Raw genomic sequence first — 16,771 nt, forward strand, 5'->3', positions numbered from 1 at the left:
CAAGAAATTATGAGGTTGCTCCAGCGCTCATGGATTAGTATGGTTGCAACTCATGCGGGACCGAGTCCCACTTTGGGCAGTTCTTTTTCGTGTCTCCCGCTGGCGGCAGGAGCATCACCGGTGCCGCTAGGGCTGGTGAGCTGAGCGGGACGGGGCTGTATGGAAGGGCAGTCGGCAGCACCGCGGAGCAGCGGCACGGCCGCTCCCGCCCGCCGCCCTCACGGCCGCTCCCGCCCGCCGCCCTCACGGCCGGCCCGGGGCGGGCGGGCGGCGCTCCCGTGAGGCCACGTGACCGCCTCACATGGGCAGCATGGCGGCGCCCAGAGCCGCCCGCGCGCTGCGCAGCGGAGGTGAGTGCGCGCCGCCGCCGGGCCGAGGCGCGGGCCCGGCCGCCGCTCTGCCCTTCCCCGGCCGCCGCTCTGCCCTTCCCCGGCCGCCGCTCTGCCCTTCCCCGGCCGCCGCCGCGCCGCTGCTCAGGCGGGGCTCGCTTTGAATTTGAGGAGCGAAAGGTCCCGCCGCCGCCGCGCCTACGGAGGGCTGCGAGAGAGCGCTCCGCCGGCCGGGCGGGGGGCGGCGGGGGGCGGCGAGGCCTCGGGCAGCGGCCGCAGCTGTCGAGGCTCGGCTTGTGGCGAGGCGGGTTCCCCCGGCGCTGCGCTCGGCCCGGCGCCGGCACACGACCGGTCCCGCCGTCCCGGGGACCCCGCAGTGGGGGAAGGCTGTGGGAACGTTTTGATCTCCTTCTGCCGTGCTGATTTTTGCTGCTGAAGTAACCTCACATAAGTATACGTGTTTCTTCTACGAGCCCGTTCAAGTGCAGAACTTTTTACCTGCTGGCATGCCCGTCTGTGTAATGGCTTTTCAGAGCCCCTGGTCCCCCTTTCCCTGAGGTTCTCTGACACTTTTTCTACCGCATAACCTTTCACAAGCTAAAATCATGTGCCCATGTCCTACATCCGTATTCATCCCCATGCGCACTTAAAAATCCTGTGTCAGTCATCCAGTTAAAAACCTAGTGAATTACTTTTGTTAAGCCTTCCTACCTTCCCTTCAGGCATCAAACCTTGTTCAGCTTCCCTAGGGGATATGCTTTTACAGAGACTTGAGAAAGTGAAACTGTCATAGTTAAGACAAGACTGATTAAATGAAATCAAATTTTCCCCAAATCAGACAGTTCAGTATAATTTAATTTGCAAATACCAAAAGACAAAGTAATTTAAATTAGGTTTCTGTTCACCTAAGGGTATCTGTTCTACCTTACTTGAACAAAAATTACTTTTTTATAGCCTATTATGTGTGTTCTTTTTAATATAACTGATGTTACATTTTTATAAATGATGAAAGTTCTCTTTGCTACAGACTTGTTTCTGCAGAAGTACGTTTGAGCAGCAGAGATCTTGGTAGTTGTATACTGATTAAATGCTTTCTCCACATATCAGAAGGACTTAGGCTAGCCTAAAAAAAAACTTTTATTAAAAAAGAAAATTGACTGAAAAATACTAGGAAATTAAGTACTTTTCAATATTCATATAGCGAAGTTATTTGAATAGTCTCTGCCTTGCTAATGTCACAATTCAAACACTTTCAACCCTAGGAGAAGACTCACAACTCTTTAGGGTGTGAGTGGTTTCCACAAACCTTTGTAAAATTCTGTATGCTCAAATGCTTCATTTCAGAATGGACTAGCAGTGGGTTAAACTGCATTTTAGCTGTCACCTTTTCTTGAAGAGTATTTAAAAAAAAATGTACAGGTGATGCGTAGGAGTATGAATTGAATTTACTATTTAGTGAAAGAAAACTAGGAAACACCCAGAGCACAGACACATCAAGTCACTGTCATAGTTTGTAGTTAGAAATAGTATATATTGTGTGCTGATTCACTGACTTGTAAATGGTCTGATTAGATATTATCACAGTTTTGGCTATTACCGTAATTGAATCTGTGCTACTTTATTGGTAATAAAGTAGGAGACATGGAAGAATTCTATTTATCTACAATTGTGTCTTAGATTATTTAAAGCATCTCTTACAGATCTATTTATTTTATACAGGTGAATTATTGTAGAGTAGAAGCCCTTAAATTCTTACAAGGAAATTTGAGGGTTTAGAGCCACAGGGAAATAATTGATGAGAAGACATCCCATGTAAAATGAATTACTTTTGTGTTCCATACTGATAGAACTGAGTCCTGATCCTGCTTCCCTAGCAATGAATAAGAATTCTGTGCTAAGCTGTGTGACTTACTGTGGGCCAGGTTTTTCAAGTCAATTCAGCATACACTGACAGGGTGTGATACATCCCTTGTAAATGTCGTTTGTGTTCCTAGGCTGGCTGTTCTCTTGGTAAGGGACTGAGCTGCCTTGTTCAGCCCCTTGTGGAACTGGGAATTTGTCCACAGGCTCCTCAGTGGGGAACCTGGAAACTGCACCTGACTAGAAGCTACAGCTGTCTCCAGCACCACAGAATATGAGATGTTGTGAGGTGCTTCTTCTTCTGTGACTACAGAGCCTTTCAGGGATGTTTGTTTTCAAAATTCTTCTGAGAATGTTACTCTTTCCCTTCTGTTAGTAAAATGAGGAGGAAATGCATAAATGTTGTTTTAAATCTTTTTTTATTTTTTATAGAAACAGAGGGACATAGCTGGAGTTGATTCTGTTGCAGTACACCTTCAAAGTCTCACACTTTCAAGTTTGCCCAGAAGTGCCAAGTCTCATTAGAAATGAGTTGGAGTTTGCTGGGTTTTTTTCCTTTTCTTTTTTAGGTTGTATAGGTCAAAAGTTTGGTTCACAAGTCTTGTCAGTAATGCACGGTTGAGTATTTTCTATATTTCATTGTTAGGTTAGCCAAAACTATGTATATTAAAGGAATAATAAACTCTTCTCCAGAAGGGTATTTATATTAAAATCATGAAATTATCCTGAAGCACTACACAAGTTACAAATATTAGCTGGACTAATAAAGAAGGTGAGAAGGTGTAGCAAGTGACTGAGGCAATGTGATCTGGTTTATATGCTCTAGATGGAGTGCAGACAAGTAATTTTACATAGTTTTTCTTTCTGATCAGACATGGCTTAGACATTCAGGATGGTAAAACTGGTAATGAACTTTTAAATTGCCATTTTATGTTGAACTCTGGTTGTTACTGTACAGAAGTGTGCTAAGGGGTCTCCATCTGGGGCATAATTAAATAAATAAAGTACCTGCTTTACTGAATCTTTTACTGAGCAGTGTTTCTGATACAGTTAATTTCTCACATTTTTTAATCTGCAGACATTGGTAATACTCATGGTTTTATAAAATTCAAACTTTTCAGTATTTCTAAGAGGCAGTAAAAGGACTCAAAATTAGATTATTTTCTCTTTTTTTCTGAAATCAAAGTATTCATTTCAGATTTTTTTTGCTGCCATGTGCTACTGAATTAGTCTGTTTCCATCTTTGTGATGGTGCATTTTGAAACAGGAGTTATATTTATTTTTTAAAAATTGTTATAGCTTGCTCTTTAATAAGCATATTTAACCACAAATTTTAGCATATTAGATACCATTCTCATGTTAAGAATGAATCATAAAAATCTTCTTAGCACTATTAATATTGAAATGGTAGAAGTATCACTTTGTATTTTTCTCACTGTTAAAAAGAAATTCAGAAATGTACAACTCAAACAATTAATACTCATGTATAGTAATTTCCAGTACTTTTAACCTAATATTTTTTAAAATTAAATATAGAATATACAGATAGCAGTTTTGGGGAGGCTTGACTGTTTCCTGGTATTCCAGACTTGCAATTAAATATGTCCTGTAATTCTGATTTTTTTTTTTTTTTGGCAAATGAGAAAAAGTGATTTAAAACTTGTGCAAGGGAGTTTTCAAGATCTAATGTGCTTGGCTGCACTGTGCAATATATGAGTATGAGTTGGGCAATTAGCTGGAAGAAAATATTAATTGACATTTTCCATTAATTTGTAGACAGACTCATGTCTCCGGAATTAAACATTAGCATTATGAGCTGCAAGTGATGCATGGTGGAAGTTCAAACCATTTGATCATAGTACACTTTCAACATTTTTAAAATGATCCTAAGGTAGTTTCATCCCTGTCTCGAAAATAATCAGGCAGGCGAGGAATTATTCCCATTTCAACTGTGCAGCAACTCTGGGGAAGACATGCACTTTCATGGTTTGAGGCATGAGAGAAAAATATTCCCCTTTCAATAAAGTGTTAAATCATTCTCTCAGTTGAGAGGTAATGTATTGTTGGCAGCACACTGTGTCTTCTTTTCTTAAAAGATCTATCACTTCTGGCTGGGGGTGGATGTGTAGGGTGTGGTTTCTCTGTGAGCTTAGGTTTCTCAGCATTAGCTAAAAAATGAAGGAAAGTCATTAGCAGATGTCCTGGAAGCGGCTGAAAACCAACATTTTCTGCCACATCAACAGCTTTAGTGACCCACACCTACTCTTGTAGCCATCCATTTCAGACTAAGACGTCTTTTCTCCTTTGTAGGAAGGTGCCCATTGCCCTGGCACCAGAGCGTCACCATTGTGGCTACAGCTAAAACCCACACAGAGACAAAGTTAATGACGAGTTCCTGAGGAGTACTTAGTCTCAGCTGTGAATGCTTTCTATGCCCTGCATGCCTTATATCTTCGGTGCCCAGGTCTCAGATAGTGTTCTGTATCTGCCAGTGTTTAGTCTGTGATAAATGTATTACACAGGTACATTTTCATATGCCAGAAGTTAAGGAAAGTAAGCCTAGCCATAATCCTGAGGGAAAATGGACCTTGTTTGGAAATATTTTGTATGTATCATACGGCAAATCAGTGAAATAAAGAATACCACTTCGCAGTCTTTAGAGAGTAAATTAAAGGGAACAAAAATACAGACTCCTAAAATCTATACTGGAAGATGACCCTGCCAAGGCTATGTGCAGGATCAAACTGTGAAGTGTCTGTCTACTTGGTCATTGCATGTTCTGTTACTTAAAACATCAAGAATAGTGGTAGAATATATGACAGGTCTCTAGTGGCCTCTAAGCTTGTTTAGAGTAATATGTAGCATTTGAGGAGAAAGAATGAAGGATTGAATCATTCCTAAAGAAATTCTGGACCTCAAGTAGTGAATTACCTTTTATTTTAGAGCAGATAGCTTCACTCCCTAAAATCGCAGGATCAAATGTCCTATGACCATATAATAAAACATTTTATTTTGCCTCTGAGAGCTCACAGTGCAGATAGCTAAGGCAGACAAAAGGGGCTGAAATCATGAGCACTGATGGATGCTGAACTCTATGGATAGCTGATGGATGAAGAAACTCTAGCACTGAGGGAGTAATTTCTGGAGGGTTTTGTGGCAGCACAGCATCAGCAAAATGCAACAGCCTGAGCTTGCCCTGGTGCCAGCTGCTCTTAAGTTACCAGGCAAACATGCAGTTTTGCAGTGGACGTAGGTAAAGTGCTTTCCAGATTTAGATATAGAATTTCTTTTACTCAAGTTTTTGCACTGAATTACCCTACCTAGACCAGAAGCTGAATTTAAGGTACACATAGAAATAACATACCACATATCTGTAAAGTTTGGGATTTGTGTGTTGTGGGTGTTCTCTAGCTGTGCAGGGGAAGCCCTACTGAGCCAGTTTGGCACACTTAACCTCATTTCTTGTGTGGCTTTCCATGTATAGCTATAGTTGGAGTGTAAGATTGAGGCTACCAAGAATATTTCTATGGTGTTTTGGTATTTTCTTTTTTTATTATTCTGAAGACATGTGGATTTTGGCTGAAGTCACCTTGAAGACCAGTTACTTCTGGTTTTGAACCTGTTTTGATGCTAAAGCTGCAGTGGAGGTCTGTGTCGTGAAATCTAAGCTGGTTTTCCTTTCCATGATATTTAGATATAGTAGACATGATGTTCTGATTGTGACTGTTGTGAATCAGGAGGAAATTTAAACAAAAGCTTAGGAGCTTTTGAGCATTCTTCAGCGACAGTCCTCCTGGTCCACTGCAATTCGTGATTTCAAAGTAGTACTTGATCTTGTATGCAGTCTGAAAAGGCCTTTTCTGTGCTAAAACTACCTTTAGGACACCCAGTTACGATGATCTTATCAACTGGGGATTGATAATTTTCCTTTTTTTAGTTCCTCCTTCCTTCCCTACTCCTAAACAAACACATTCCTATAGCACTTCAAAATGCACATCTAGTGAGAGTCTTGCTGCCTCTTCTTCTCTTTTGACAGTTTGACATGATGATGTGCCATGATGAGTAGCTTGCAGTGCTTCTAGACACCACATCCCAGTGCTGTTGATCTAGCAATACTTATTAGCATGAAAATTTAATTTGAAAATATTTTGAAGTAATGTAGTGGGAGAGTGGGTTACAGGGCAGTGACTTCTTTTTAATGTTTTGTCTATTCAAGCCATTTGTATTTGTCACAGTGGTTTCTTTCCTAAGCATTTCTATTTAAAATCAATGTTTGTTAAAATATGCTTGTCTGCCCAATCCAGCTTTCATATTATCTATGTGAAGAGGCAAAAGAACATATATAAGGAGCAGTCTGTATGTCGTAAACTCTTTGCCTTACAGTTATTGCATCCTGTAGAAAGAGGCTGTTTGGCTACAGCCTTGTTTTAATTTAATTTTTTAGTTTTCAGTTACACATTTCTGGAGTCTCCCCAACCACTGCTGTTACCTGATGGCGCCTATATTTCATCAAGTTTAGACAAGCAGTCTACCTGGACGTAGGCCCAGAGGAGCTGCCGTAACTGATGAACATGATCCCCTCTGCCTGGGAATTCAAGACCTATAGAACCATGATTCCCAAGGGAATTGAAACAAAAATGTGTTCAGACCTTGCCTCTTGCTTTTTTTCTTTTCTTTGTTGTTTTTGTGGAGCATTGCCCTGTACTGATGGGCAGCATACTTTACCACAAGTGAAATCTGGTACTGGTTTGCTGATGATTAGGAGAAAAGATTCTTTTTAACCTACCCTGAAAACAAGCAGGAAAGAATAAAGCACACAGAGACAGACATGAGTTGCTGTGATGCCTCTTCATTACTGCATACAAATAAAGTGATGAGTTATTAAACAAAATAGCAAAAAATGTTGTGGCATTACTGTTGTGATGTTGGGTGGTTTTTTACTGCATCATCATTGTTAGGCCTCCAGAGTTTAGTGGATACAATTGCAGATTTAAATTTTGTTCCTCAATGCTGCTCTTTAATCTCTTTCATTCTTTTGGAAAAACTGAATTACATAAGGATCACATATTATTTTCGCTGTAGAATATTGTGGGGGGGGTTTTAATTTAGCAAATGTTTTTAGAATGGTTTTGTGATTGCAGAATGAATGTTAATGCTCAATGTAATTAAGTCTAATTTTATTTCCTGTATCTTATATTTTTAGTTTGCTCTTATATGCCTTTATTTTCATTGGGAGTTGTAGATTTGACTTCTTTTTTTAAAAGCATGGTGTTGGCAGTCAGACACAAGCTCACTTTAAATCAATGAAATAATAAGCTTAAAAGTCTTCTAATTGTGGAAAACTTGTACTTTCTGTTTAATGATCAGGAGTATGATCAGGAGTTGTTTCTTCATGTTGTTTTGGATTATGTGGGCTTGTTATTTTTTTCTTTATAAGTTTAAAACATTAAGATGGGGAAGAGTAATTAAAGGCTGCTTCTTTCTTCTTATTTTGCCTTTTATACCCAGGTCAACTGGGTAGGCTGGCAGAGCTCTTTTAGCTGCATACATTTTTGTCGTTCATTTCTCTTTTGCTGGTTGTGTTTGCTTAACTAATGTGTTATACCATTACTTATAGAGAGATTTTTTTCTTCGATATCTTAAGAAAAAGTGGGATTTGTCTTTCTGTTATTGTAACAGTTTGTCTGACTAACCTATATTTTTAAACATGAGTGTTTTACCCAGGGAGGAACTACAGTGGCTGGAGAACTTGCTCTGGGCTCACAAATGTAAAGAATGAACAGATGAGAATTGTCAGATTTATATATTTAAATCTAATGACTAATAAACATCTGAAATAAATATGTTATTACTAAAAGTTCATTATTCATTTTCTCAGTGTAAGGGAATATAAAGTCTGCTGTAGCACAGTACATGTATTGTATTGTTCACACCTTCCACGTTTCTCATCTGCTCTAGGTTTGACATTCCTAGTATTTCTGAGGTTTAAGAACAATCATACCTGATACTTTTAAAACTCAGAAAGTTAAAAATAAAGTCATGCAGTGTAATCATGTTAAGATTTTTTTTTTTCCGGTCACCAGCAGGGAAGAGAATTACCATTCTTGAAGGCAAAATTTCATTACAAACTTTTAATAGTTAGAGAACACCAGAGGAGTGAAGCTGTTTTCTTGGATCGTGGCAGTACTCAGAGGCCAGAGACTTCAGAGTTCTGTTGTCTGACTTGTGGGAATCTGCTGCTCTGGAGTCTATGTAGCAGCTAGAAATAAACAGGGAGAGAGACAAAGGCTTCTGCCAGTGCAGAGCCTTTTTCAGCTCACTGCTTGATGGTGAACCAGTTTGAGAATCTATGTTGTGAGTCTCACTTTGGCATCTCATGAACTTCCCACTTCCTGGGGTTGGTGATCCTGGTGGGAGCTATCAGTCCTTGGGAACTTAACCAGCTTTGGAAAAAAGAGGGTCTCCTGCTAGGCTGGCACTCTGCCACTGCCTCGCGGTAAAATAAGTTCCCTGCAGCTCTGTGGCTCAAGAGAAGACATGATCTCAACACACAGTGGGGCTCAGGTCCTCCATGGCACTAGGAGCCAGGAGCTAGGGATATTTGGGGCTGGTAGTGTGCATAGCTTTGGATGAGTCGTTGAACTTTCTGTGTCTTTCTCCACCTACAATGCAGATATTTATCTACCTTGCAGGTGCATTTGTTGAGATTAATGAGTTGTTTGTAAAGCACTTGGAAGATGAAAAGCTCTATCAAAATGCTAAGTATTATTACATATGAACTCTTGAGTGCATAATGGCTGTTTGCCTGCCAGTATTTAAAACAATTTATAACACACTAAGTATGAAGGCACTGTATGAAGTCAGGTTCTAGTTTCCATTTAAGAACAGTCATATTTTGTGTTCACCTGTTCAGGTCACACCACTGGTCTTTGGTATTATCTAGGGTGAAAACAGACTCTAGAAGATTTTTTTAAAAGGAAATGTTTCAAAACATTAAAACTGTGTAGTTGTATAATAAGGGTTTCTTCTCAGTTGGTCATTTTTTACATTCTCTTTGTATGATTTGAAACAAGGTATGGAAAGTTTGTTCATTGTCCTTTTAGAGATTATGTCCTTTCCAAATCAGTAATGTCTTTCTCTTCTTAATTTCTGAAGAAAAAAAAGAATTTTAAAAACCAAGTGTTCAACAAGCTGCTCTGATGCATGGAAGCCTTAGAAGGGAGAATAAAAGGGTCTTCAGAGCTCCTTGGAGGTCTTTTGGCAGACATACTCTCCAGCGTGCAGCCTGAGAAAACTTCTGTGGGTGTCTTTGAAAGCCACACTGTTCTCTTTGGAGTTTCGATTATACATAACCAGCCACTCTAACCAGCTCTGTAAAGTCTCCAGCTTTCACATTTTAAAGATGTTTATGTTCAGGTATTCATTGTTAAAACCTGTTTAAAGTTATGTTTCATTTTAGATCAAGCTTATTTTGAACCGTGAGGAATTATTGCAGTAAGAACATGCATTAATAAATTTATACATGAATACTTGCAGCATGTAAGATGCTCTGTGTAGAAATTTGTGCACTTCTCAGATTATCTGTTTGATGCCTATTTGTACATAAATTTAAATTATATCCTGCCTTATGTATTTTTTATAAAAGAAAGTCAACAGATGTGGCATAACATTGAAAGAAAATGGCAAGTTTGTTTCTCATATAAATTCCAGCTGTTCAGTCTCAGATTTACTGATAGACACAGGTGAAGATGGAGTTGGGCAGAAGCAACAGTAAAGTCCTAGCTTCTCTCCATGTAAAATAGAGATTCTTTATGTAAGAAATGATGCAGTAACTGCAGATCTGCTTGTATTCTGCTTGACTCCTCAGCTCTTGAGTGTGCTTGTAAACTCATCTAGAGCTATTGAGTTGAGGTCCTTTTCCACTGGACAAAGTGGATAGACATCTCACAAAGACACTGAGAGGAAGTGTTGCCTGTAGCCATTTGTGCAGATCTGAGCATCAAGTCACACTCGTGCCTTGTGGATGAAATGGTAGGTGATGACAAGGCTTAATGTCATTGCCATGTCCTTTTTGAAGTAACACCTGTGAGGCGGCTAGGCAGGTCTGACCTCTCCAAGCCATTTCTGGTTGTTCTACACTGATTATTATTAATGTAATTCTATGAGTCATGGTAGAAATGGGTGTTCTTTAAAGAAGTAAATACAGTAGTGGGTCTTGTCTGGGTTTATAAAGATTTATTCATGTTCTAACACACCCTGCTAGACCAGCAGAAGCTCATCTCATGAGAATAGTTCTCTTCTAGGAAAGCTTAAATCAAAAGCTTGCTCCAAAAAATCAAGTTGAACCAGCAAGAATTATTTTGCTAATATAACCGTCCCAGCAGCTTTCTGACTCGTACCATTATATCACCTAAGAGAGTTGAGTTGTAGAATACTCTCCTTAACTAATACATGTTTTCTAGCAAGAATGTAATTGCAGAGCAAACCAAGGACTGCAGAAGTGGCTGTTTCTAAAATCTCCTTGATAAAGGCAGTCTTGTTTTTGTTCATTTGGAGGCTGTTTTGTCCAAATAACTCTTCTGTAAAAGCTGCTTCACAAAATCAGGTATAGAGTGAGGTAGCTGATGGAAAGACTTTGGCAGCGATTGCTGCAACAGTATCCCCAGCTGTGGAAACCAGATGGGTGTTGCAAACAGGTTGGTGGGGTGTTGGCTGCTGAAAATTCAACCAGATGAAAATAATCTGCTGGAGCATCTGGGGAAAAGCAGCGATTCTCTCATGTCTCCTCTAGTGTGACAAGCGGTGACAATGGACTAACCAATTACTGCAGGATGAGCAAGAATGGCCCAGGCATGGGCATAAGGTTTCCAATGACTGTGCCATTGCCAGGGGAACAGCTGCATTAGAATCAACTTTATTGTAGCTCTTTGCCTACTGAATACAGATCAGGAGCCTTGACATTTATGAAGTTGTGGCCAGGGCTGTAAGACTCAAATTCACAAGTCCCATCACTTTCCAATAGTATATTGAAATGCATATAGATTGAGATAGACTTCACATTCTCCATGTGAAGTCTTCACGTTTCTCAAAAAAGCATGCAGCAGGATTCTTAGTATGTAATTGACTGAATCTAGAAGTTCTGAGTTGAGTTTACAGATTAGTAATTGATTAAATGGATGTCCCTATAGAGAATTTCATATATTACTACCCAGTTTTGCAGACAAGGTAGCTAAACATGCCCAGGAGAATTGCCTGTCATATTTTGCTGGCAAGTTAGATTATCTTCATCTTGTGGAGTGCAAAACATTTATTTCTTCTTACAGATTTACTATCTGTGCAGAAAAGACTGTAAACCCTTTTCAGTCTAGAAAAAGGAATTTGGGACAGAAATTATTGCAAGGAGGCCTTGCTTACTCTGTCTAGCTTAGAAAAACAGACAGTAGAATATTCCAATAAACTGTACATTAGTGAATAGCCTGATGAAGATAGTTCAGAGATGAGGTTTCTGTTTGTTTGTTTTGTTGGGGCTTTTTTGTTTTAACTTAATACTACATTTTTTGAATAAATTAGTCTGAATGTTTGGTACACAATAATTGTGTTACTTTCTGCCTGTTTTACACTTATGCTCTTGCCCTTTATCATTTATTAGAACAGCTTCCTTTTCTACAGAAGGGCTATGTTATTTATAAATTGCCATTTTATTTGCCATATGCCATATATGAAGTAGGCCGTAGATGGTAGTTACATGGCTTGAGAATAGAACCCTTAATTTTGATGTGTTTTATAAACAATTGGCAATGAACGGCCTCATCCCGTGTCCTTTGACTTCAGCGGAAGCTCTGACAAGTGTGTTTGCGCCAGAAGAAGCCGGCAGCCAGTGCTGCGGAGCGGGCAGCGCGCCTTTGCTTTCAGCACAGTCCTGTGTCCCCGTGCCAAGAATGAATTTTGCCGATTCAGATTCGCTCAGTTTGTCAACACACAGCTCCCATTGAAGGTGGCGGGACGAGAATCATTCTTGGCACGGGGCCGCGGGCAGCCCGGGAGCGGGGCCGGCGGCGGCGGGAGCTGTGGGCAGCCGTGCCCGGCCTGGGCTTCCCCGCTCCCGGGGCTCCCCTCTCCTCAGCCTGTGCTCGCTCTTGTTGGAGCGCTGGGAAGAGTCAGTGATAAAAAGGGATTTCCTAGCTTAGTTTTCAAAGCTGCTTTTTTTGTGTGTGTGGCTGTCTGGATGATTAATGTGAATAGGAAAATACTGTTGACCCATTTAAATCATGTTAGACAACTTCCATTGCTCATCTACATAATGAAATACACACTGAACATTACAGCCTAAGTATAAGAGCCAGTGAACTACAAAAATTATATTTTACTCATTTAGATTATGAAGTAAAATATAGGACATTAGTACTAATGATAGTATTAAATTTTAAGCCATGCAAATTGCAATTTTCAGTGAAAAAGAGCTATAAGTTGAAAAGGCTATTAGCATTTCAGCTTTAACAGTTAATTTCAGTAATTTCTTTTTTCTGCTAGTGTGCAGCTTAAAAAAGTCCATACGCAAAGCATTTGATAGTAAGTGCAGAAGTGTTTGTTTTATATTGTTATTTAATTTCAGTCATTAAAGAAATGTTAGAAATTAATTTGCAATATTAAAATATATTAACATTTTATATTACTGAGAGCAAGCAAGCAATTTTTACTTGGGTAAAATAAAATATAAAAGGCAGATTATTAGTAACCAATAGATGAAATAATTTTAAGCATTTATTTAGGTACCAAGTCAAAAACTGAAGGCTTTAAAAATACGAATTTTGTCAAATAGAAACAGAATTGTCAGCATTTTAAACTAAATACAAATTTTGAAGTGCTGAATTTAGGCTGACAGGTTTCTATGGTTACCTACCTTTCCAATAGTTTGGTGAGATGTGTAAATAGGCCTGTGAGTCACTAGTAATTATTTGGGTTTTGTTTGTTATAGTTGTAATTCTGTGTTCAGTTTGAATCTAATACAGTTCATACCACATGCTTTGGTTTATGTATATTTTAGTGTGTATGATTGACAGTGATTGAGCATTTCTTATGGAGTGCTTGGTTTTTTTGTCATAAGTGATGTATGTTGGTACTTCTGAAAATGTAAACAACTTCTTCCTGTATCACTGTTTGAGAAACAGGGATTTTTATGCTAAAAAGAGGTCTTTGTTGTTATGATGTTAAGCAAGGAGATAAGTGAAAGGTGTTTTAAAAACATTTAAAACATCTCCCAAACATTATACTGTACTCTTCCAAATTTTATCCATAATTCTATCATTATAATTCACTCAGTGACCCAAATGTCACATATTTATGAACAAGCTTCCAAGTTATGCATTAATAGCACAGGGTAATGACTGACAGGTTTAAAAATAAATGGTTTAATCAGGATGCTACAAGTTATCTGCAGCAAGCTCTTGATTAGAACATCTTATTGTGCAAAGCATTTTCTTGAAATAAAAATAAGAGCTTATTTCTACCACTGCCACAGCAGTTTAGCAGAAAAAGCTGTGAACTATGAGACGTCTCTGCTCATATATTTTGAAATCTGGATTATAGGATGTAATTCCCCAGCCTTAGACTCATCACTATAGCAAAGGATGCATATGTGTTTTCTCAGTAAAGACTTACTGCCCTAACATAACTTGTGTTTTCATGTGAAAAGAGGACAATAAAAGTAATTAACAACTTTTAACAAAAGGCAAGACATACTACTAGCCGTCAATTTTACCAAATGAGTAGTTATGTAATCTTATTTTATGAAGGTATTCATCCCAAAGTTGTTGGCCATGTGCACTTTTTTCCTTAATTTTGAGATAAGACTGATTCAGAAATCATCTTGTGTCCTTAGAGATTTGGCTGTAGGTGTATGAAAAATACTTACTGCAGGAAGATGACTGACTGCCTGTTCTCTTCCCATGTGTCAAGCTGCACAGAACATCCTGATACAATGTTCAGGAGCATTCCTAAATTTCCTACGCAAAGATTGCTCCTATTTCAGCAATGTTGCTTCCTACTGAAAGGGTAGGAAATGGATTTTGTGGCGATCCAGACATACTTTTTCCATTTCAGGTGGAAATTTTAGAGGTTAAAGTAGGATTTCTTTTTAACACTTAATATTGTGTCAGGCATGTATATAGGACGTAAACATACCAGTTGAAAAACAGTTGTTTCACAGAGCATCTGAAAAGATTTTAACCCGGTAGGATTCAGTGAATGTTAGAGCTGTGGGTGGGTGCATACAAACAACAAACTTTGGTATTCTGCTGCATATAAGGACTATTTGAATGGCTTTTTTTTTTTTTTTTAATCTGAAACAAGTGCTATTTTTTAAACTAACTTGTTCCAATAGTTGTTTCTTCCCTACAAAATCAAAATTATGAATACAATAACCCGTCTTTCAAGCAAAGTAGTTTCTCTGATCTTTTAAAAATCTAAAGATAAATAGGAAGTGCTTGGAAAATATATTTAAATATGGAAGCCTGAACAGATATGTTTCTCATTCTAATTTATTCATTTTATGATAAATTAATTTACTCAATAAAGGAATGCAGTAACATAAGAGGAATGTTTCTCCTGCTAGTCAGAGAAGTTGAAACTTGCCAGATGCTGTTATCTGGAGCCTAAATTCCCTTGACAGTAACTGTGATTGAAACCCTTAATATTGCTTTGTGCAGCTTTTGTACTGGACTTATCTCATTTTGCAGTGATATTGCTTTAGACAACACTGTCTTTTTATTTTCTTCTTGCGTTTTCCTGTCAGATAGAGAAAATGTAGTAGAAATGACAGTGGGATGGAAGGCTGTGTTGGAGGACTGCGATACTCTGTTCCCAGTGTCTGTACAGTTTGATCCCATGTTCTGTAATAGATAATTCATTTCCTTTGATATAGTAATGAATATCACTCAGCTGTAGTTAGATTGTATGCTGTATTTTTTAAGTCTTATAATAAAAGGGGGAAGTACTGTTTAATGATACCAGAATTTTACTCAGTTAATTTATTTCTTATACTGCCTTGTTGTGACTCCATGTGTGTATATATTCTGTAACTGCTCAACTGGTCAAAGGAGATTTTAAGGATACAATACTAATTTTTTCTTCTTGTTTGTTAAAGTTGCACTGTCAGTTGCTGCTGATAAAAGGTGGCATCAAGCCAGCTTCCTGAAGGAGCTATTGGGAGGGTCATGGCTTGTCGTGACCTGGGCACCGGTGCTTGAATGTTGTTATTATTGGGACGAAGTACCCTTAGGCTGTCATCCTTCCTGTAAATAGAAGGGGTTCTGATTTTCTGTGGTTTCCCAGTTTACCAACTTGTAGAACAGCTATTTTGTTGGCCCTGAGTTTGACTGAATAATGAATTAGAAGCACAGCACTATTCCAGAAGGCACTGATTCATCATTTTAGTCTGTTAGTCTAGAATAAATCATAGTAAGTAAAGCAAAACAAGAATCTGTTTCCATGTAGTTTATAAATTTACAAACTCATTTATATTGGCATATAGCCAACAGATTGCCCAATTCCACTCTGCATGAAGTAAGGGCAGAATTGTAGTTAGCAAGGAGCATAACTGAGGGCTGAAACAGACTTTTTTTCAGTGACATGGGGGAGTCACGGTGATGCTGGCAGAGGGGCTGACTCTTCTCCCTTGGAGTCAGTCTCTGTTCGACCATTGCTATGCTTCATTGCCTCTTAGGAGAGTAACAAGAAGAGTTCTGTTAATGCCTCTATTAACTAAACAAATTCTGGTGTTAATTTCCAGAAAAATTAAATAAAACAATTCCAATTAGAATATAATGTTTACAAGCTACTGGCCTGTGTTTCGGTTTATCAGGGTAGGGTCATAAGCATGCTGTTGTTGAAGTTTTCACCAATGTGTTGCTGCTGTAACTGAAGTCACATCTATCCTGATGAATATTTCATTTCTCCAATCATGCTATTAAAAACAGAGTGTTTTTACCCTTTCATTTCTGCTTTCTCTTTTCCAGTACCATCGTGACAGATGTGGCTGCGTCCTGTTTACAAATTGCTGCTAGTCACATTTTCAGTAGTCCTTACGGGTTTTGTTTTCCCTTAATACATCCAATTAGGAGGAAATATTTCTCACAAGCACGGACTTGCTCTTCTCCTTGTAATGACATAGTTCTGCAATCCAGGAAACAGTCCTGCATGGTGTCCATGTCCACGATTTCCTGATGTGGGAAAAACGTGTGGAAAGCATCTGGAGAGGAGGAGACCCCCTTTACCAGCTTGTTTCCTGTAAGCGAAATTGGAAGACCTTGTCTGTGCAAATAGATTTCAAAATAGAGTCTGCCCTTTGACTGTCTCCATAATTACACAGCGCTCTCTGTATTTTATTTGGCTGCCAGAGCAGTTAACCCCTGGAAGTAAGGGGCTGATGATGGCGTGACCAGCACGGGTATGCAGACATGACCATGTGAATACACTCTTGTTTGGAGAAGCCTGTCATTAAGACCTTCTTATAATATAATTTTACCAAATTTGAGAATTATCATGTGTTGGATTATGTTGATTAAGATACGTTATAGCCGTAATGT

The 16,771-nt window shown here is 39.0% G+C and overlaps 1 protein-coding gene across 5 annotated transcripts in view; it reads left to right on the forward strand.

The window, feature by feature from the left end:
• The first annotated feature begins 196 nt into the window (after positions 1-196).
• METAP1D (methionyl aminopeptidase type 1D, mitochondrial) overlaps positions 197-16,771 on the forward strand; it is a 43,166-nt gene continuing 26,591 nt past the window's right edge. Inside the window, exons 1-2 of one of the 5 annotated variants that reach the window (XM_072932249.1) lie at positions 258-350; positions 16,304-16,472. In XM_072932249.1, coding sequence (XP_072788350.1) covers positions 16,409-16,472 — 64 coding nt within the window. In that variant the 5' untranslated portion in view covers positions 258-350; positions 16,304-16,408. Of the gene's footprint in view, positions 351-12,384; positions 16,473-16,771 lie in introns of those variants that run through there. The other 4 variants (XM_030277457.4, XM_072932250.1, XM_032749387.3 and 1 more) reach the window with 4 other exon arrangements.

The sequence above is a fragment of the Taeniopygia guttata genome, chromosome 7 (genome assembly GCF_048771995.1).
Source record: "Taeniopygia guttata chromosome 7, bTaeGut7.mat, whole genome shotgun sequence".
Taxonomy (NCBI): Eukaryota; Metazoa; Chordata; class Aves; order Passeriformes; family Estrildidae; genus Taeniopygia; species Taeniopygia guttata.